Here is a 22,077-nt window from a genome sequence, read left to right as displayed (position 1 = left end):
TGCTTTTACTATGGGGAATTTCTAGAAGGGTTTACAGCACACCACAGGCTTGGATGCTAAAAGGTTAAAAACACGCCATTTTTAACCTCCCCAGATATATATTTAAATGTATTAAAGATTACAAAATGTATTATAGAATATATCAATCAATCAATATTTATTTTACATAGTGCCTTTCATAGTGGATCATCATCACAAAGCGCTTTACAAGATAGTGAGGAACAATGCATGATACATTAAATACAGTGAAATACAACAGTAAAAAAAGAGAAAAAAATGCAAATACATTCAACACAAGGCTAGGATGTGAATTCTAAACATTGTGGATGCGTGTGTCATACAGAATCATACAAATAAGATTAAGTGAAATAGCAATTTAGACAACAGCTAATAACATATATCAGGCTTAAAGAGCATTAAAAGCAAGAGAGAACAAGTGGGTCTTGAGAGTTGATTTGAAGCGAGCGACTGTGGGAGCTACACGCCCTAGAGCTGGGAGAGAGTTCCAGAGAGTCGGGGCCATGAAGCCAAAAGAGCGCTCTCCGAGTGTGGTGCACTTTTGCTTGGGTATAACAAGCAAGCCAGAGTCAGAGGACCTCAGCTTGCGTGCAGGGACATAGCAGGTCAGCAGGTTGGAGAGATACTTTGGACCTGTGTGATGAAGGGCCTTGTAGGCAAGCAGGAGAATTTTGAAAGTAATCCTGAACTTTACAGGTAGCCAGTGCAGCTGGGCAAGACAGGGGGTAATGTGATCATGTTTTTTGCATCTGGCAAGGATCCTAGCAGCAGCATTTTGAACCAGCTGCAATCGGTTTATGGCGTGTGACGGAAGACCACCGTAGAGAGAGTTGCAGTAGTCGAGTCGAGAGGAGATGAATGCATGACAGAGTATCTCTGCATCTGGGAGGGAAAGGTAGGGACGGACCTTTGAGATGTTTCAGAGGTAGTAGAAGGAGGATTTGACTACAGAGGAGATTTGGGCATCAAAGGAGAGGTTACTATCCAGAAGTACACCAAGGATTCGTACAGTGGGGGAAGGCAGCAGCAGACAGTTTCTGAGGTTCAAGTCAACAATATTGAGATTCTTGAGTTGAGTTTTCGATCCTACTAGAGCCGGACCATGGCAGAGGGACATCCAAGGTCTAGTTTTAGGTAGAGCTGGGTGTCATCTGCATAGGAGTGAAACATGAGGCTGTGTTGGCAGATGAGGTGACCAAAGTGAAGCATGTAGATGTTAAAGAGAAGAGGCCCAAGAACTGACCCTTGAGGGACACCGCAAGTGACCGGGTTTGTGTCAGCACTGCTTCCATCATAGAAAACAGACTGCATGCATGCAGCTGGTTCAAAATGCTGCTGCTAAGATCCTTGCCAGATGCAAAAAACATGATCACATTACCCTGTCTTGCCCAGCTGCACAGGCTACCTGTAAAGTTCAACCGCACTTACCAGGTAACCTGGCGTGGAGCAACCTCCACACCTCGCCCTCTCTCAACAGGAGTCCCCCAAGGGTCAGTCTTGGGTCCTCTCCTGTTCTCTCTCTACACCTGCTCCCTGGGCCTCCTCATCGCATCCTATGGTTTCTCATACCATTTCTATGCTGATGATGCTCAGATTTTCCTCTCCTTCCCCACCTCTGACTCCACCATCCCCTCCCGTATCTCTACCTGTCTGTCTGCTATCTCCTCCTGGATGCACTCGCATCACCTCAAACTCAATCTCTCTAAGTCTGACCTCCTGTTCTTTCCCTCCTCCCCCTCTGATCTCTCTATCTCTGTTCCTCCGGAATCTACCACACACTCTCCCTCCTCCTCAGCTAAGAACCTCAGGGTCAATTCTTCCTGAGCAACGTACGAAGAATCTGACCCTTCCTCACCAACTACGCCACCCAACTCCTGGTCCAGCCTCTGGTACTCTCCTGCCTAGACTACTGCAACTCCCTCCTGGCTGGCCTCCCTGCGTCCACCACCCATCCGCTCCAGCTCATCCAGAACTCCGCTGCTTGCCTGGTGTTCTCTCTGCCTTGCTTCTCCCACGCAACTCCACTGCTCCACTCACTCCACTGGCTCCCGATCACCGCTCGCATCCAGTTCAAGGCTCTTGTACTAGCCTACAGATGCCTTGACCAGACTGCACCCAGCTACCTCCAGACATCCCTCCCTACACCCCCACTCGACCTCTCCACTCCTCCTGCACTAGAAGACTGGCTCTACCTCCTCTACCTCCAGAGCCCGCTCCTTCTCCACCCTCGCCCCCGCAGTGGTGGAATGACCTTCCTACAAATGTCGGGACTGCCCAGTCCCTGACCACTTTCTGGTGCCTCCTCAAAACTCACCTCTTCAGACAGCACCTGTAGAACTCCTCTTTTTTTTCCCTATGGACACTCTTCCTTAAATGTGCTTTACTTGCTCTTATCTGCCCCCTATTTTACTGCATTTAATCCTGTACTTTAGAGTACTGTAATCTGTCAAGTGTTATTTAATCTGTAGTATTTTGTATTTAATTATATCCTGATGTAACTATCACTGACACTGTTATCTGCTCCGTTACTGAATCGTATTTTGTCATACTTGTACTTGCTAGAACCAAAGTCATTGTATTTATCTTGCTCTTAATAGTATTATTACTTGTACTGTGATTCTTTGAAATGTATTTTTGTTTACGACTGTAAGTCGCCCTGGATAAGAGCGTCTACTAAGAAATAAATAAATAATAATAATAATAATAATAATAATAATAAGAGGACAGCCAGGAAACACAGGTTCCAGAGATCCCAGCATACTTCTGAAGGCAGTCAAGAAGAATGCTATGATCTATGGTATCTATGGTATCAAAAGCAGCAGTTAGGTCAAGGAGGACAAGGACAGAGGGAGCAGCAGCATCAGCATTAAGCAGATCATTTACAATCCGGAGCAGAGCAGTTTCAGTACTGTGATTCGGCCGGAAGTCAGACTGCAGATTGTTATCTGTGAGATTTCGTCAGCTGGCTGGCTACAGCCCTTTCAAGAGTTTTGGAGAGAAAAGGAAGATTGGCTATAGGACGGAAATTAGATAAGACAGCCGGGTCAAGGGAGGGTTATTTGAGCACTGGCGTTATTCAGGCAATTTTGAGGGCAGCAGGAACCAAGCCTGAGTCCAGGGACAGGTTGAGAGCGTGCATAATGGAAGGAGCAAGGTCAGAGGCACAGAGACGGATGAGATTTGTCGGCCAGGGGTCCAATGGACATGTGGCAGTAGTTGATTTCAGCAGTATGCTGGAGATATAAGTAATGGAGAGAGGAGAGAAGGAGGAGAGAGCAGGAGGGGCAAACGGAGAGTAGTCAAGGTGGTCGAGAACTATACTGGGTTCGTGGCAGGAGAGCATATCATAGATGGTGTCAATTTTGTTCTGAAAGAAAGAGGAGAAATCATGACAGGTAAGAGAGAAGGATGAACGGGAGATGGACTTATCAGTGTCAATATATTTTCATTATTGTACAATATATAAATCATACTCAAATTTTTTTTTTTACATGTGAATACTTGTAAAGTAGTAGTTATACAAATGCAAAAAAAAACATGAAATAAACATTCAAGAATATTAAAAACCGATAAAGGACAGAGAGATCCCTCTTTGCCAAAATCCATTGTTTAACCACAGCATGCACTTACACAGTGGAAATGCTTACTCCAACTCAGGGGCTCCATACTTTACATATCTTCAGGCAGATAGCACTTCAAAGCGACTGAGCACAAATGGTAACAGTAAGCTTCACAGAAGTTCACCAATAACCTGCAAAATAAGCATGTCTGTGGTTATCGTGTTTGTGATCAGAGTTGCTGATGACACAAGCAGAATGGACGGTGCCACCATCCTTATAACAATCTCTACATGGAGATGGCTTCATGTAATTGGATTAGTTGGTGATCCGATCCCACAGTATCAGATCAGGTCATCAGAATGCAACATTTTCATGGCAAATGGATTTCAGAATCTCATTGTGGTCTCATTGTGGTCTTATCACTGCATTAAGGTTTTTGCTATCACATTTCAGTAGGCTTGCACATGGTTTAAAGAAGGAGGCTATGAAACTGAAAGTTGTATTATTGGACAAGATTTTGGACTGATCTCTACCATGGTATGATTAGCGTACCATGTAAGTAACAATATAATATGCCACAGTAGCAAGGCCAGTCATGTAGATAGGCTGCTCCTAGTCTTTATTGGTCATCAGTGTGTACCAGCAGTGAAAAACAATGGACAAGTGATCACGAAGAGACAGCTGTGGAAAGAGGGAAAGGTAGATTAGAGAGGCTGGTTAAGTCTGAAATACTCTTGACTGAATGAATTAGCTTCCCTCGAGACACCTTCCTGCACCTTTTAGAGTCTACAGCACATCGTGTCAAGGGAACACGGTGGCCAATGCAGTATTCACTGTACTGTATGCTCACTGATGTGTTCCCTGAGTCTTTGTGTTCAGCTGTTGCAGGGGAGATTTAATATACCTTTCTGCTTCTGGCATTCACAATGGTGTTACAGCAGCTGAGGAAGTTTGGAAAGCTGTTCATAATTTCCTATTGGTTCCCTTCAGCTCAATCATGTAACATCAGATAGGGGCAGGTCCGAATAAGTAGTTAACTAGAAAAGTGACAGTTGACCTCAGGAACTGGCAGTCAATCAATCATGTGCTTCAATTCCAAAGCAGCAGCAATGTGTTTGTGTGTTTAAAGTGTGTACTAGTACTGAACTACAATGTCAATATTGTAATTGTTTGAATGAAATGGAAAGTGTGAAGTTTAAGAGCGATGGAAGTGCAGTTGTGGTACACGGACATCATGTATTAATATTGTTTTGAATTGCGACTCGTCGAATGCTTTTATTTTGACTGTTTGAGGAGTCAGGAGATTTGGGAAGTTTGTAAAGACATTAAAATAATAAGAAAACGAAATCCACGCTGAAACAGTGAGTTAAGGCCCCACATTTCATTCTGAAATGGTTAATTAAACTATAAAAAACACTGAAAGACTTATTTAAGGATACATTAATAAATACTAAAATAAACTAAATAATTTGAGTGACAAACAACCAAACATCTTGTTCAGTGTCACATTTTTTTTTAAAGTCCTAAAAAAATAAAATGAAAATTTCAGTAAAAACTTCACTGGGCTTAAAAATGAACCATAACCATTAAGCTCTCAATAGTGCTGAATTTAGAAATACTAAAAGAAACGTAACAAATTCAATGACAATTGTTCAATAACACTGTGTAACAAATTTATTTATTTTTTGGTTCCTGGGTAGTAAGTGTTATTTCCTAATTGCTTATGCCTCAAAAGTATAGAAAATGGCTATTATTCCCCACAAACTTTGCTTTTGTGACCAGGACAGTGATATTTTGAAATTTACCTATTTTCCAGAACATTCCAGATAGATTCAGTGCTGAGTAAACTTGGAGTAACTTCTAGAACTTTCTAGAACTTTCCAGTAATATAAATAGTAGTATAAATACAGGGGCCTTAAGCCCACCAGTTCAGTTTAGTTCCAGCTGCCTAAGTGGATACATATCTGCATTTTTCTGAGATGGCATCAAGGTCATAGGAGACTTCAAAATGATGGCATTCCTGATGGGTCTCCAAGGCGGTTTTACCAAGTTTCCCTGCTATTTTTGCCTTTGGGACAGCAGGGACACCAAGGCGCACTACCACAGGCGGGACTGGCCACAGGCGGGACTGGCCACAGCGGACCGAGTTCTCTGTGGGGAGGAACAATGTCAAGTGGGAGCCACTGGTGGACCCCCGGAAGGTGCTGATGCCACCACTGCACACCAAATTGGGCCTTATGAAACAATTTGTCAGAGCTCCAGATAAGGAGTCGGCAGCCTTCAAGTACCTTCAAGACGTCTTCCCTAAGCTGTCTGAGGCAAAGGTCAAAGCCGGTGTCTTCGTCGGACCACAGATAAAGAAGATCCTGGAGTGCAATGAATTCCCCAAGAAGCTCACTAGTAAGGAGAAAGCGGCTTGGAACAGCTTTGTCGCAGTGGTTCAGGGCTTCCTGGGCAATCACAAGGCCGAAAACTATGTGGAGCTGGTTGAGACTCTGGTGAAGAACTACGGCACAATGGGCTGTAGGATGTCCCTCAAAGGCCATATCCTTGATGCTCATCTTGATAAATTCAAGGAGAACATGGGAGCGTACTCAGAGGAGCAAGGCGAGCGCTTCCACCAGGATATACTGGACTTTGAACGCCGCTACCAAGGGCAGTATAACGAGAACATGATGGGAGACTACATTTGGGGGCTGATTCGTGAAAGTGATTTACAGTATAATCGTAAATCTCGAAAAACTACTCACTTCTAAATCATTTGTAGTCATTTTTGTATTACTTTAGTATAAATACATGTTAATTTGGATTCATATGTTGTTTTTTTCTGACTTTATGTGAACGAAAAGACACAAATTCACCCGTTTTCTCATTGGAAATAGGTAAATTTCAAATTATCACTGTCCTGGTCACAAAAGCAAAGTCTGTGGGGAATAATAGCCATTTTCTATACTTTTGAGGCATAAGCAATTAGGAAATAACACTTACTACCCAGGAACAAAAATTGTGTTACATAGTGTAATTCACAAATTTGATGCATTCACGTTTAGGCCATGTCAACAGTAGAGTGTCATTCATGATGTGCAAGTCAGATTGACAAATAAAGAGGCAGCACTGTAAATATATGCAAGATTCAATTGGAATTGCATACAACAAAATTCAAGAAACTTTAATACCAGTATAGAACCCAGAACATATATACAGGGGATCCATCATTCATATTGTCAGAGCATCACAAAAACAAGCGGGTCAGTGGAGGGTGGTTTGCAAAGGGAAAATGTCCATGACAGAGACACTAGTTGGACACCAGAGGGATGTTCAATAATGTTAACATTTATGCAGAACCAAAAACAATGCAAAACAACAGTGTTGCGTGAATTATGAATCGCCCTGTCTATACGTTACCTTCCTTGCTTATCAATGGTTCACACAGCGGGAAGTGAACACTGGAACCCACGGTCAATAATTTTGAATATGCTTTTAATTATTTTGAGCACTGTACCTCAAGGCTTTACTTGAAGGATATTAAAGTGATGCCTGTGGAAAATGAATCTGAGGGCAATCGATTCTGGGACTATAAAACAACAAGAGCCTTAGTTTATTAGAGCCTGCATGGGGAAAGTGCATTTACAGCGCTTTTCAAAAGTGGGGCTTGGATTTATGTTACTGGTCTATTTAATACCAAACTTGTAACCACTAAGTGAAGATACAGTTGAGCTTCATTACATTGTTGTCAAAAACAATGCACAACAGAATTGTACTGAAGAAGTGAACGCATTTCCCCCCTCCATTTTAGGATGTAGACTAGTGTTCCCTCACTGATTAACCAAGGTTCAGGGTGTCTCCTCGGATCCCACAGTCAGTTGCCTCTTTTACACCCCGGAGCTTGAGAACGGATGTGAGTGAGACCCAGTAGGCGCCATGAGCACAGAGATCAGCCCTACAGACGCCCATTTTGAGCTCACTGGACGCCTAGTCAAAACTATTGTATTAGTCTTGAATGACATTTTTTGTATTTAATGAGAAATAAAACATTAACCATCGCAGTATTAACATAGGTCTTGTTATGTTCCTTATTAAGTTCAGTAGGGTGTGCTATCCTCTGTATACAAACCCATATATTACAGTGTATTTTACAATATATTGCCATGTTTGTTTTTCTTCCATAAGGACGCAGGTGGTCTCAGTTTTGCTGATACTAACCGGCCGGCATAATAGAACACAGAGAAGGCACTGCTGCCTGGTTGCCATGGAGACGCCCTCCCTCTCAGTTCCAGGGTGTGTTGCTAAGGCCCTGGAGGTTGGGAGGGACATGTCAAAATCTCTAGATTTACGAGTGCACACTGAAGCTGGTGATGTAGGGCAGCCTTTGGGAATGCCTCCAGTTTAATTATGGAAAGGCACCACTGTGTCATTGCTAGGGGATTGGGAAGAAAGGTATTAAAAAGGGAAGACCTCTGACAGTATACACTTCCATTTTCTACAATGCATCAGAGGACATGTTTTATCATTGAATCTGATCAAGAGTCCTATTTTCACATTAAAAATGTATTTGATATCAACAACTGAGATTACTGATTTTATACATTAACATTTTTCATGTCAATCTAATTTTGACATCAAAAAGTGAGTTCTTGATATCATAAATTACATATAAAAACAAATGTATATCATTGTGTGACAAGGATGTGAGTGATGCGGTATACAAACAGTAATCTCGGGAAAAACATCTGTATTTAAAAAAGTGCCACAAATAATAAATCATTCGCCCTATACCACCAATGGTATAGGGGACACGATACACCGGGTTTGCAATCCCAAACAAAACAACACTCCTAGACCACAATCCTCCATGCAGGAAAATGTGCTCCTTGTGCAGTGGGGTAGTGATCTGGGGAAAGTGCTGGCTCCGTGGCTGCAGTGCCCAATCTCCCTACTCCTCCACGGCAATAGACAAACACAATCAAAACAACAAACACACACGCTCCGGCTGCGAAATCACGTTGCAGCGTAAGGGGGCCGTACTGAAAAAAAGTAATTAAATAAATAAATAAATAAATAAATAAATAAATACCGACGTAGCTGTTTCCCCTTTGTACCACTAAACTCCCTGCAATCAGCCCAGCACCATGGGTTCTCCAGTCGTTGTCTGCCCCGTAGCTGATTGCAGTGGAGTCCTTCTGTGTACAAGCAGCTATGCACTCCCCCTAATATGGTCATGTGACAGAGAGCGAATGAATCCTAGTCAACAATCTCCCTCCTGATCTGTAAGGGCACTGTATAACAGGAACAGAGCCAGGGTCAGTCAGAAGCCAGCCATCCCGGAAGGGGGCGGAGTCACAATGCCCAAAGTCATTGCCCTAAAGCGGTATGCGATGTGTCAGTCATGGATTGGAGGAGACGTGACTGAACTCTCTATTGCAGGGGGCGTGACTAAGGGTATAATTGGGGATGTGACAATGTAATCTGTTCCTTTGATGTGGTTAGAAGAATGACCGAGAAAGGAAACAGACTGTGATAAGCGTATCATATGTTACATGTTTTGTTGTTAACTGTCTGTGCTTGTCATTATAGAAGGCTAACCTTCGGGAGCTATAGCTAAACCGCCAGCAATTAAACCCGGACTACACTCCAAAGTTTCATACCCACTGTCACCCCAATACTGTAAATATCTCAATGAGTTTCAAACCAGTGTCACCCCATTACTGTGAATATCTCAATGAGTTTCAAATCACTGTCAACCCATTACTGTGAATATCTCAATGAGTTTCAAACCACTGTCACCCCATTACTGTGAATATCTCATAATGTGCCTCACTATGCCTGCAGTCCCAGAGGGCCACTCTGCACCAGTTTTAACATAATGAGATGCCATGGGTAGAACAAAGACTTAGGCAGGACGGGTCAGAGCTGCCAATCCCTGTGCTATAGACACACTGGTCTGTGATGCAATCATTGGTGAACCAAGACCAGCAGCGGTTATTTGTCCATATTCCTCTTGTTATATAAACAGAATACCACATGAACATTCATAGCCTGCTGTGGTTATTTCATTCACAAGGATGGTCATAAACAACTCACTCGCCGCCTTCGGGGGTCACTCGGCTAGCATCATTCATGGAAAAACCTGTTCATGGTGTATTCTCGGCGTATTGAACAGTTAGAATTACAAAATGAAATAGTCTTAACAAAAAGTACATTTTAAAGTAAAATACAAATGTAAAATTGTGGCTAATTTAGCTTACAACAGCAGGTCAAGACTGTGTTTGCTTTATAGAACAGTAATCGATGTCTTTGGCTTAAGAACATCAGTATAAATGTGTGTAATAATATAGAGTTATAGCAGGCGAACGACTGTGTATGTGGTTTCATTAATTCAGCTTTCTAAAGACTTCCGTTCTATCAGGTTCATCTCTTAATTGAATTTCTGTGCGGTCTCCTCTGTGTTAAGGTCTCCACACACCAGACGCAATGCGATTTTTTAATTGGCGAGACACTTTCGCAGGGACATTTCCACACACACCAGAAGTGACTCAGAGGCGATGCGTTTGAAAACTTCCAGATCTATAAAACTATTAAAAACTGCTATTGACAAAACTATGATCAAGACTGGTACATATTCGTCAACATGATACAGAAATTATGAGTGTCTTCTCTGAGGTAATTCAACATATTCATACACTCTAGTTCCTTCAAAATAGACTCCTATATATTGTCTTTGAAATCTGTATCTTTATAATTGCGATGACCTTTGTCATAAAGCTCTGGGTATTTTTTCAACGGTAAGTATTATTGTTTCCTCTGTCATTTTGGAGACTGCTTCACCCTGCTGGACCACGTGCATTGAAGCTGTTCTCTGATTGCTCAATGCCCTAGTTGACGTGTGTCAAACCACAAAAAATAGGATTCAATCCTATTTATTTTGTGCCACTCCAGTGTCGCTCCCGCGTCGCGTGTGGTATTAAAGTATAGGTTCTATTCATTTTGACGCATCGCTGCACAGTTCCACTTGCCGTATCGCGTCTGGTGTGTAGCAGCCTTTACAGTCTGCTGCAGGACTATCTCCTGACCTTGTCCTGCGCTGTGGGAATCCACACAGGGGCCTCTGCACTTAAAGTTGTATTACAGAAACACCCTGAACTACAACTCTGTGCTTGGACTTCATTTAAAAGGCTCTGGTTCATTAGAGACAATTTCCTGAACAAAAACACAGGAGTTTTTATATAATAATTATTTTTATTTATTTATTGATTAATCGATTGATTGATTTGGCTGACGCCTTTATCCAAGGCGAGTTACAGATATTACAGGGCAGTACAGGGTTACGATGCAAGATTGATATTTAAATACAGTATAGTTTACAGTGCAATTATACGAATAGAATACAATATGAAATAGGATGCAACCATTTAGGATTACAAGAAGTTATATGCAATAACATAGTGGTTCAATAATACATTAGCTGAGGATCCAGTAACATGGTGCTGAGGTCAGGCAAATCCAGTGCATGGTAGGAGGGGTAGATCAAGAGATCTACAAGTGCAGTCTAAACAGGTGGGTCTTGAAGAGGTGGCAGAAGGCAGTGAGAGACAGAGTAGTCCTGAAGTTCTCCAGTAGCTGGTTCCACCACAGAGGAGCTAGAGAAGAGAAGGAGCGGGCACAGGAGGATGGAGAGTGGAGGGAAGGCATGACCAGTCGGTCAGTAGAGGAGGAGCTGAGAGGGTGAGAGGGGGTGCAGGGAGACAGGAGATTGGAGGTAGGAGGGGGCAGTGTGGTTAAAAGAGCTGTAGGCAAGAACAAGGGTTTTGAATTGAATGCGAACAGAGATAGGTAGCCAGTGGAGAGTGTGAAGCAGTGGGGTAGCATAAGACTAGTGAGGCTGTGAGAATACAAGACAAGCAGCACATTTTTGAGCTGAAGGGGGCGGATAGCTGAAGTATTGAGTCCAGCAAGAAGAGTTATAGTAGTCCAGTCTGGAGATTACAAGAGCTTAGACCAGGAGTTGGGTGGAATAAGTAGTGAGAAAAGGAAGGTTTTGGTAGATGTTGCTAAGAAAGAAGTGGCAAATGCGTGTCAGGGAAGAGATGTGTTGAGAGAAGGAGAGGTCAAGAATAACATCTAGGTTTTTAGCAGAAGGAGATGGAGGTCAGAAGAGGGAGAGGAAGCAGAAGGAAAGTAGAGGTCAGATTTTGAGAAGTTGAGTTTGAGGTGGTGAGAATGCGTCCAAGTTGAGATAGCCGAGTGGCGTTCTGAGATGCGGGAGGAGATGTGGGAGTCAGGAAAGGAGGCAAAGGAGAGGAAGATCTGGGCGTCCTCCGCATAAAGGTGGTAGAAGCCAAAGGAGATGAGAGTACCTAACAAGCTGGAGTAGAGTAAGAAGATGAGGGATCCTTGAGGTACACCTAAAGAGAGGAGGTGAGGAGAAGAGAGCGCGCCATCCCAGGAAACCTGGAAGGAACAGTTAGAGAGATAGGAGGAGAACCAGGCCCAGGTCAGAGAGAGAGGAGAGGAGAATAGCATTATCAACAGTGTCAAAGGCAGAGGAGAGGTCAAGGAGAAAATGGAGGAGAGGGAGGCAGCCCGAGCAGTGAGGAGGGAGTCAGTTAGAGAGGAGGGCGGTTTCCCTGGAGTGTGCTCGGTGAGGAAGAATGCCAGCTGGTGGTGGACAGCTCGCCCGAGAGTTTTATACAGGAATGGGCGGAGAGAGACAGGGCGATAATTCTGGGCAGAGGAAGGGTTAAGAGGTGGTTTCTTGAGAATGGGAGTGGTTAATGTGAGCAGATTTGAAGGGAGAAGGAAAAGAGCCAGAGAGCAGAAAGGAGTTTCTAAAGTATGAAATAAAAGGAAGAGCAGGGGCAACGGATTGGGAGAATCGAGTAGGAAGGGGGATCCAGGAGCATTAAGGAGCAAAGGTGCGGGTCAGATAGAGGTGTGGAAGTTGAGAATGGGGGGGGGGGGGGGGGTGAGAAGATGGTCTGGAGAATAGCTACTGAAACTAAAAAAAGACAAATAAGCAAATATGTAAATCAGGCTAAATAGTCTTAAAGAGTAAGGACCACATTTTCTTCTTTTATTTTTTGCAATTACTGAAATTCTATATATATTATTTTTATACATCTGTGTTCAGGTGCTTTCTCCTGAGCTCAGGAGCTGGTCTTCAGTTTAGTTGCCTGCCTTAGATATACTGGATGTATAAGAGCTACCAGACAGAATGTCTATAGAGGTACAGAGCCTGCACCATCTAGTGATCTGCCACTTTGTATTAAGCTTTCTTTGGCTGGCAATACACTGCAGATGGTGCTGGTGCTTACTAACATAAAGACAATGAAGCTGATCTAACCTACATTAGATGTCTAGGCAACTAGAAGCACCTGAACAGGCAACTAGAATTGTGAGGTATGATTCAACTTCAACTTCAAATTTCTTCTTAATAAACCAGTCAGATAGAAGAGGGGGATCCAGGTCATTGAAACAGTAAAGTAACTACCGGTAACCATATACATTTACTGTGCCCTGCCAAGCAGTGACAAACCTGCTCTGGCTTGTGGGGGTGGGGCAGTTTTGGCCAGTTCTACCCCACTCAAGCCGCACGCTTGCTACATTTCTCGGTGTACATGAATAGGACTACAAGCATATTCTAAATATGCAATAGTTTTTAATAGGGAAGATGTCCAATAACATAAATGTGTGTCTTTGTTAGTGTTGCAAATATGTGTGTGTGTCAGGGTGTGTGTATGTCAATGTGTGTGTGTGTCTGTGTGAGTGTATCAGGGTGTGTATATGACCCTATGTATGTGTCAGGGTGTGTGTATGACACGGTGTATATGTGACTGGGTGTGTGCGTCATGGTGTGTATATGGCCCTGTGTGTGTGTGTGTGTGTGTGTCATGGTGTATATATGACCCTATGTGTGTGTGTGAATCAGGGTGTGTATATGACCCTATGTTTGTGTGTGAATGAGGGTGTGTATATGACCCTGTGTATATGTCAGGGTGTGTATATGACCCTATGTGTGTGTGTGAATCAGGGTGTGTATATGTCAGACTGTGTATATGACACTGTGTGTGTGTGTGTGTGTGTGTCTGTGTCATGTGGTGTACATGACCCTGTGTGTGTGTCATGGTGTGTATATGACCCTGTGTGCGTGTCTCAGTGAGGGATCAAAGTGGCACGTCAATGTTACAAAGAGACAGACCAAGGCAAAGGGCGAGAACTAAGATGTTCAAATCCATGTTCTGTCCTAGTCAGTTTAACGTAAAGTAATCAGGGAAGTAATACTCAGATGCATGTGCAGTTAGTTTCGAGCGGTTATATTTGAAAGACTGTTGAAAAGTGGAACCAACTCCAGTAGCGCAATACCACCGAATTGCAGTATAGAGAGGTGCTATATACCAAGGGAGGGTGTATTTCAAAGAGAACTGACCTACAGCACAGGAACTGATTTGATCTGTAGCATTTAAAAATATGTATATCCCCAAGAATCAAAGGTTCTTGAACACAATGAAACGGGGACCAGGAATAAGGTGAAGTTACTTCAGATCTAAACATAGTGAGTAGTGAAAAGGTTAACATATTTTGTATTGTGCTTTCAATGCATTTAATTAAAAGCTTTGAAAAGTGTACCGTGCCACCATCAGTTACCCATGATTTCAATATCAGTATCTTTAAACAGTATCATATAACTATTTTTGGCTATAGTCAGGTGGCACCATGAGAGCTAGTGGGAGATGCCATGTAGTCCTGGGCTTCGCAACACTCCCTGCCAGAGTGCCATGCAGTCCTGGGCTTCTCAACACCCCCTGCATGGGTGCCATGCAGTCCTGGGCTTCGCAACACCCCCTGCATGGGTGCCATGCAGTCCTGGGCTTCGCAACACCCCCTGCATGGGTGCCATGCAGTCCTGGGCTTCTCAACACCCCCTGCCTGAGTGCCATGCAGTCCTGGGCTTCGCAACACCCCCCGCATGGGAGCCATGTAGTCCTGGGCTTCGCAACACGCCCTGCCTGGGTGCCATGCAGTCCTGGGCTTCGCAACACCCCCTGCCTGGGTGCCATGCAGTCCTGGGCTTCTCAACATCCCCTGCCTGGGTGCCATGCAGTCCTGGGCTTCTCAACACCCCCTGCCTGAGTGCCATGCATTCCTGGGCTTCGCAACACCCCCTGCATGGGTGCCATGCAGTCCTGGGCTTCGCAACACCCCATGCATGGGTGCCATGCAGTCCTGGGCTTCTCAACACCCCCTCCATGGGTGCCATGCAGTCCTGGGCTTCTCAACACCCCCTGCATAGGTGCCATGCAGTCCTGGGCTTCTCAACACACCCTGCATGAGTGCCATGCAGTCCTGGGCTTCTCCCAAGCAGAGACTGAATATTGTGCTGAACTGGGGGAGCTTTGTGCATGTTACAGGCTGGGTCTAAAGTCACTTAGGGACCAAACACCAATGTCTTAGAAAAGGTATAAGTCTCACACCGAGAGCGCTGACATTCGATAGGACAAGTTACCTTCCACTGTCTAAATTAGGGGACTTGCTTTACATTCAATGTCTTTTTATAAGCAGGCTTTTAATTTAGGACATTGACAAGCCTGCTACCTGAATATTTGTATTTGAAAACTGTACACTTTTGCCCCTTTAATCCCACTCAGACCATTTGCTTATCAAATATAATGGTATTCCTGAATAGATAGTTGCTCACCCACCAAATAAATACACATTATTTTAATAAGGATGCTGTCCCACAACTGCAATGGCACCCTACGTTTCACCCATTAACTACCCATGCAGAAAGACTGGAAGAGAGATTTGTTCTTCATTTTCTGGTGACCGCCACATTGACAATTTTGTGAGTATCTGAAAACAGCTGGTAAGTGGGTTAAAATAGGAAACCAATACCCCATCCCCAGCACACGGAGCCCAGAGTATATCACTGTAACCACACTGGAGTATGAAACCCTTAGTGGACAAGTAAAGAAAAATACACTTTAGCTAATTCAATCTGCCAGTATGAGATCCTATGCATTTACTGGCACGTTAATGCTTTTTGAATACCTGCATGCAAGACCTTTTGAGGCACACAATATGCTTTGAGTGAGGCCCTGTGAAAATCATGGAAATGTTCTTTAAAATTCATGGCAGTGTCACGGGTAAAGTATCGTATTTTGCGGAATATGCCGGAACTATTTTATAAATTATGTGTACAGATTATTATTTTTTTTAAAACATCAAATATAGAGATAAATGCACAGGCATAATCAAAATCAACATCAGTTATTCAAGACTTTACAATAGCTTATGAAACGGTGTTGTAATTAACAGCCTGTAGGTAAAGTGTATCTGCATGGACAGCTTTCAGTTCTAGTACGTCAGATGCATGTTCACCATTTAGGTCTTGCAAAACAAATACAATGTGTAACCCATACTGATCTTGGGCATCAGTCGACTCATCAGTGACAAGCAACCAGACTATTTTACCAATTCCATAATTTCCTGCTTGTGATACTCGGCAACTTTATGTAAGTATTCATGCCTCAGCTGGGCTGATGAAGGAATCACTACACCATCTGAAGAATTTACGTAACTTTTGGTTGTCCAATTTTTCAAGAGGGATATTTGCGCAAACAAACGCCTCTGTCAGGTCAAAATTTAATGTGTTTCGTGCTTCATGGTTTTCAGTGGACTTTTGGAACATGGAAGTCACCGTTATTTGTTTCTTTGCAAGTAAAGCAGTCGCAGTACTGCTCTGAATTTCTGCCTTTCTCTTTCGATGAATACTTGAATCTAAATGCCTGTCAACAGCCGATTCTCGATAGTGATCTACAGTAACGTTGCAGGACGTACAGAACAGCTTACCTCCATCACTATGTAAAACTCCTGCTGGATACTGCTTTACATGACCTGCTGCAGACACATTTTTAGCCTTTTTAGAGACATCAATTTTTTTTGTTTACAGTGGGTAGTATTTTAATTTCCGGCCTAGACTGCATATAGTCACATGACATTATCACTGCACAGCACTATGTGTCTTAAGAATATTGTAAAAAATGGCGGTATTGGGCTAATTTCACGATTTCCGCGCAGCCCGTGAAATCGCAAATTACACAGTGCCTTAGCTATGAGGGTGGCAAAGAATGATATTATATGTGGCAAGGACATTACAGGTTAATTGTGGCTCTGCTGTTCCTTAAATCAGAGGTTTGGAATAGGAAAGCACACTTTAATGTGTATGTATCACAAGGCCAGACTCTCCCACTACAGTGAAAGAACAGTGATGTTTTACAATAAGATGTTTCTGGAATTTTTGGGGGGCCCCTGACCCCAGTTTGAGAACCACTGCTTTAACAGAGCAGCAGACAGAAACTAGAAGCTGTTTCCCCTGGCACTACCAGAGGATATAGCTGTAGAAATGAACTTTGCCTCATTCTTATTTTTACCAGGTGTATGGAATCCTAAGTAGGCCCACTTGTGCAATTGTGTTCATTTTAAACAATTGTTCCTCCTCTGCATACATGTGAGCATCACCTTTAAATAATCTCTTCTTTTAATATGCATCTCATAACCCTAAACATGCTGTACCTTTAAACAATCTCCTCTTTTAATATGCATCTCATAACCCTAAACATGCTGTACCTTTAAACAATCTCCTCTTTTAATATGCATCTCATAACCCTAAACATGCTGTACCTTTAAACAATCTCCTCTTTTAATATGCATCTCATAACCCTAAACATGCTGTACCTTTAAACAATGTAATCTTTTAATATGCATCTCATAACCCTAAACATGCTGTACCTTTAAACAATCTCCTCTTTTAATATGCATCTCATAACCATAAACAACATGCTGTACCTTTAAACAATCTCCTCTTTTAATATGCACCTCATAACCATAAACAACATGCTGTACTGGAGACTGGAGTTGTTTCAAGATGCCTCTCACATTCAAAAACGAATGCAATTAAGGACAAATGACCATAACATAGGAAAATAAGGGCACAGACAAGTTACACAACTTCCATCGTAAATATTTCATTTACTATTTAAATTCCTGACTCCAGAGAGAAAAAAGCAAAATAAACATTTTCCACCCACAAGTCGATCAATACAGTATGTGCAGTGTCAGCTCACTGGCTGCTCCCTGTCGCTGACCTTGGTTTCACACAGACCCTGGAGCTAATTCAGTGCAAAGCAGCCAACAGTACAGTGACCACTCACTAATGAACACTGTGGGAATGAATGCAGCCAGAGATAAATGAATGAGCTTCCCTGGAGCGTGTTAATTAAAAAAAGAACCACCGCTTAATTGAATCAAGCATGTATCTTAATCAGAAATTGCAACCTCTTTACCGTTCACTCAGTACAACCCCCCTGCTTCTTGAATCAAGAGTATAATCAACACACCAGCACACAGGCTCTGCTTGAGAGAGGAACAGGACTGAATGGCAGACACACAGGGGTGTTCAGGTCAGGAGTGAGGTGCGCTCTCCCTCACGCTCATCTTTCATCAGCAATCAAAAGAAATCTAATTAAAAGGTTGGAGTTAAAGGCCTGGTCTGAATATTACAAGGTTTGATTATGCTTCTCATTCTTTCAGGGAAGGACAAACAACAAGGACTATATAGCAATGTCAATATCACAGGGTAAATGGCTACTGAGTTAGGAGCCCCCAAAGTGAAAGTCAGGACAGAAATGAGATCCCTTCAGAACCACAGAACTCAAACGGGATAGCGGATACACACTCATGCTTTTAATATGTCAAAGTGTTTTTTTTTTTTTTTTTTTTTTTTTTTTTTTTAAATCTGGGGAAAAAAAGAATTGTAAAATATATAAAACAGCAGACTTTACCCATAATTGATAGAACAGATAGCAGATAGACATGGTTTATATGTATATTATTATCAGTTATGGCCAGCATATTTGCTGATAACAGTTTACATAGAAACACAGTTTTTCAATGTATCTCCCACCCCCCAAACAAGGCAATAAGTTGACACATTATTAACCTAGAAGAGCAGTTCTGTGTGTGCAGTGAGTGACAAGAAAATATGTTGAATGCTTTGAAAGACATGACCTCTCAAACATGGCCTCTTTTCAGCACACTTTTTTTGTATCCCTCATGAGCACCCCTCTCCCTCCCCATCCCCCTACAGGCTCACAACTGAAAAAAAGTTGAGAGCTAATATTTCTGGGACACTACATCCATCTGCCATATCAAAAGAATCTGAGACAGTGAATGGCATTGGTCCACATGATAAGCGTTTCTCCAAATGTATGCAAACATATATGTGTGACATACAGACTAATGGATGGACAACAAAGAGAGAGAAACACCGTATTAGACTGACAGGTATCAAAAACATGATTAATCAAGTACTCTTTTTTTTTTAATCATATTTATTCTTTTGAAGTAAGCAGGTGTGGGTTGAATTATCTGTTGCTATGAAGATATTCAAGTTTATCAACCTCTTATTAATTCTGAAAAGGCATAATCATTTACAGAACTATTTAAACAATAACTGATACATTCAGAGATAAACTTAGGACTTGATCCATGTCAATTCAAACCAAATGATAAAGAATGATATACACAAGAGGCATCCTTCACAAAAACAAGTGAGATATAACTAGCTCAAATAAAACACATCATAGTTTACTGTGGCACCAACAAGTATTTAGAGACCATTACAGCAAGTTTCAATATCCATAGCCCATAGAGTGTTATTGAAAAACCTACCACAAAAAAAAAAAAAATCACTTGGTGGAATTAAACTTGTTTGAACTAAAAAATTACCTTTTCAAATCATCCAGAAATGTTTACACCTTTTTAATGTGTAAACATTTTTTGTATGTCTGTGCATACTCTTGAGCCTTTTATACTGTACCAAATAACAAAACAAACAACTGTGATAAAAATAACATTTTTTTTTTCCTGGTATTGTGTTAGCATAGATAATTGCAGTTATCATAGTTTCCTGAGCTGTGGTTTTTAAAAGATGTTGTAAGGAGCGGACCATAACTATTTAATTTAATCTTAGTTATACTTGTCTTGTGTTAAAATCCATTTTCTTACCCCTTATTCATACCCACAACATTATCACTGTCCCTCTTTACAGGATTTCTAACCCAAGCTTATCAAATCAATGTTCTTGCTTGTTGTTAGTACTAACAGCTCTAGCTTCCGACCCCCGACCGCTTACACAGCATTCAAGTGGAATTCCCCCACATCCTGGAGCTGACCACTGTAGTTGCAGCGTGAATGTTTTAAAAGCTACACCGCAGCGCTTTATAAATCACCAACTGGCACAATGGATACAAGGATACAAGGGTTTTGAAGTCTAGGGATGTTGAATACTGTGTATTGGGTACTGGATTAGGGGAGCGGTCCAATATTAGGTTGGTTTTGGAGGGAGGGATATTCTGTTCAGGGTAATCCCATTCATTTTTTTGTTTGGAACCCAGACCAGCCAAGAGACAAGACAGCTGTAAGCCAATCAAAGGCAAAGGGTGCGCACTGTGAACCAATCAGAGGCAAAGGGAGAGAACTGTAGCCAATGAGAGGCAGTGGAAGGCAGTCCTGTAACCGGAACCTGAAGAAAAGCTTACATTTTTGAGGTTTTTGAAATGATATATTCAGCATGTGGAATAAACGTATGTGCAAACATACCAAGGCACTTCCCAAATCCAAAACTTAATCAAAAACAACTGAACCCAACTATATTACATAAAACCATGATTAAGGGCTACGCTTCACAATGCACAGCAGCCCCAGCTATCTGTCCTCCTGATCTGTCCTCCCGGAATGGAAGTTAATACAGCACTCAGTGTAGGTCCCAGAAAAGATAACATGACTCTCCCTGTACTTAACTGCGCCTTTACTAGGTGAGCTACTGGGGACTCGCAGAAAACTGATTTTAAGGGAGCTTTCGTAAACACTCACAATTCAATTCAGTTTGGTTTTGGAGGGGAGGAGTATTCTGTTCAGGGTGATCCCATTCCTTTAAAGGGCCAGTGATAATAAGAGGTAAGGAAATTGATTTAAAGAAGTCGGTTAGCAATCCTGTAAAGGGAGGCAATGACAGTAAGAGGTAAGGATATGTATTTAACTGAGCCTTTGTAAGCACTCTTTCAATAATGCTGCTAGTGCTAGCAACATCAGGGGTATCAAACACAGCACCCAGGGCAGTTTTATCAGGGCTTTCAAAATCTGAAGGTTACTGCTTGGTCTCCAGGATCACTGGGGTGTAAACAGTGGTTTTTTTTGTTTTTTTTTTTTTTTTTAATAATAGCACATTGAATGCAAGCAGGAACTAGCTTCCTGTTTTGTCTGGTCACACTTTGAATAAAGAAAACATCAAATTCCCTTCAAAAGTCAAAGCAGTGAGACCAAACCAAGTAAAAAAAAACAAAAAAAAACAAAAAACAAAATGCATATAAAATAAAAAGTAACTGTAATAAAACCTTTATTTAACATTTACTGCCTCGGTTAGCACTAGCCATCCCTGCCCTCACTCACACAGCAATATAGAGTCAGTGCTTCTCATGCAGCATTCCAGACAGCAGCAGCAGCAGCTGCTATACTTTCTTGTAAGAAAACCACTCCACGAGCTGGGTGGCTGTAGCTAGTCGAGCTGCTGGTCCCAGCACGGCCGATGCAGAGGTCTGGGGCAGACAGAACGTGTTTCTGCTCAGAGGGAACAGCAGCCTGGCTAAGCGCTGAGTCTCGACAGCTAGCGGCACGGAGTCCCTCTTCACCTGCAGGTCAGGCATAGAGGAGAGCTCTGAAACAGCAGCACATGAAAACTACATAACACCAAGGCTGTAAATCAACACAGCCTTTCCAGGGCCCTCGTCGTTGTACTGTATGATTTATCATTGGATTTGTTCGGGTGCTGTGGTTCCATCAGGTTTTATGTGTACAGAGAGGCTCTGGAAAGCTGTTCTGTGATACACTACAATATCAGATAACATTAGAAATCAAGGACCCTTATTTTATCAGTTTTTTTTTTTTACTACTATAGGTTGGTAATTATCGATTTCACCCAACATTTGACCCAACGCAAGCATGTGAAAATCCATGTCAATAAAAAATAAATAAATAAATAAATAAAAAAGGTTAATATGGGGCTGCCTGTTCATTGAATTTAAGCACCAATACAAGTTAACTTCACCAGCGTTACACGTACTGTATTGATCACTAGAACTGCATTTGATTAAAAAAAATGTTTTTTTTACATGTATAAATTGAAAAAATATATATATAAAAAAATAAAAATAATTATTGGTAAGCGATTTGACAGAAATCACTGTTTCTGATATCATGTTTGAAATCTAACAGTATATTCACTGAACAGAAGAGTGCTCTTTTAATATTTGGGGGTAAAATGTGTAAAACAAAGACTTTTTTATGTAGTAGATTGGATGTGTATGGGAAAAGCTTTGAATAAACACTAAATATGAAAGACTAGCCTTACACTGTATACTGTAGCTACTACAGACAATGAGGTCTA

At 42.1% G+C, this 22,077-nt stretch overlaps 1 protein-coding gene across 3 annotated transcripts in view; it reads right to left on the bottom strand.

The window, feature by feature from the left end:
• Positions 1-18,711: 18,711 nt before the first annotated feature.
• tdrd5 (tudor domain containing 5) overlaps positions 18,712-22,077 on the bottom strand; it is a 50,649-nt gene continuing 47,283 nt past the window's right edge. The window contains exon 16 of one of the 3 annotated variants that reach the window (XM_059031946.1): positions 18,712-21,322. In XM_059031946.1, coding sequence (XP_058887929.1) covers positions 21,108-21,322 — 215 coding nt within the window. In that variant the 3' untranslated portion in view covers positions 18,712-21,107. Of the gene's footprint in view, positions 21,349-22,077 lie in introns of all 3 variants that reach the window. The other 2 variants (XM_059031945.1, XM_034018144.3) reach the window with 2 other exon arrangements.

Source organism: Acipenser ruthenus, chromosome 10 (assembly GCF_902713425.1).
Source record: "Acipenser ruthenus chromosome 10, fAciRut3.2 maternal haplotype, whole genome shotgun sequence".
NCBI lineage: Eukaryota > Metazoa > Chordata > Actinopteri > Acipenseriformes > Acipenseridae > Acipenser > Acipenser ruthenus.
Note: the sequence above shows the minus strand (reverse complement) of the source record. Positions and strands in the feature narration are given on the sequence as shown.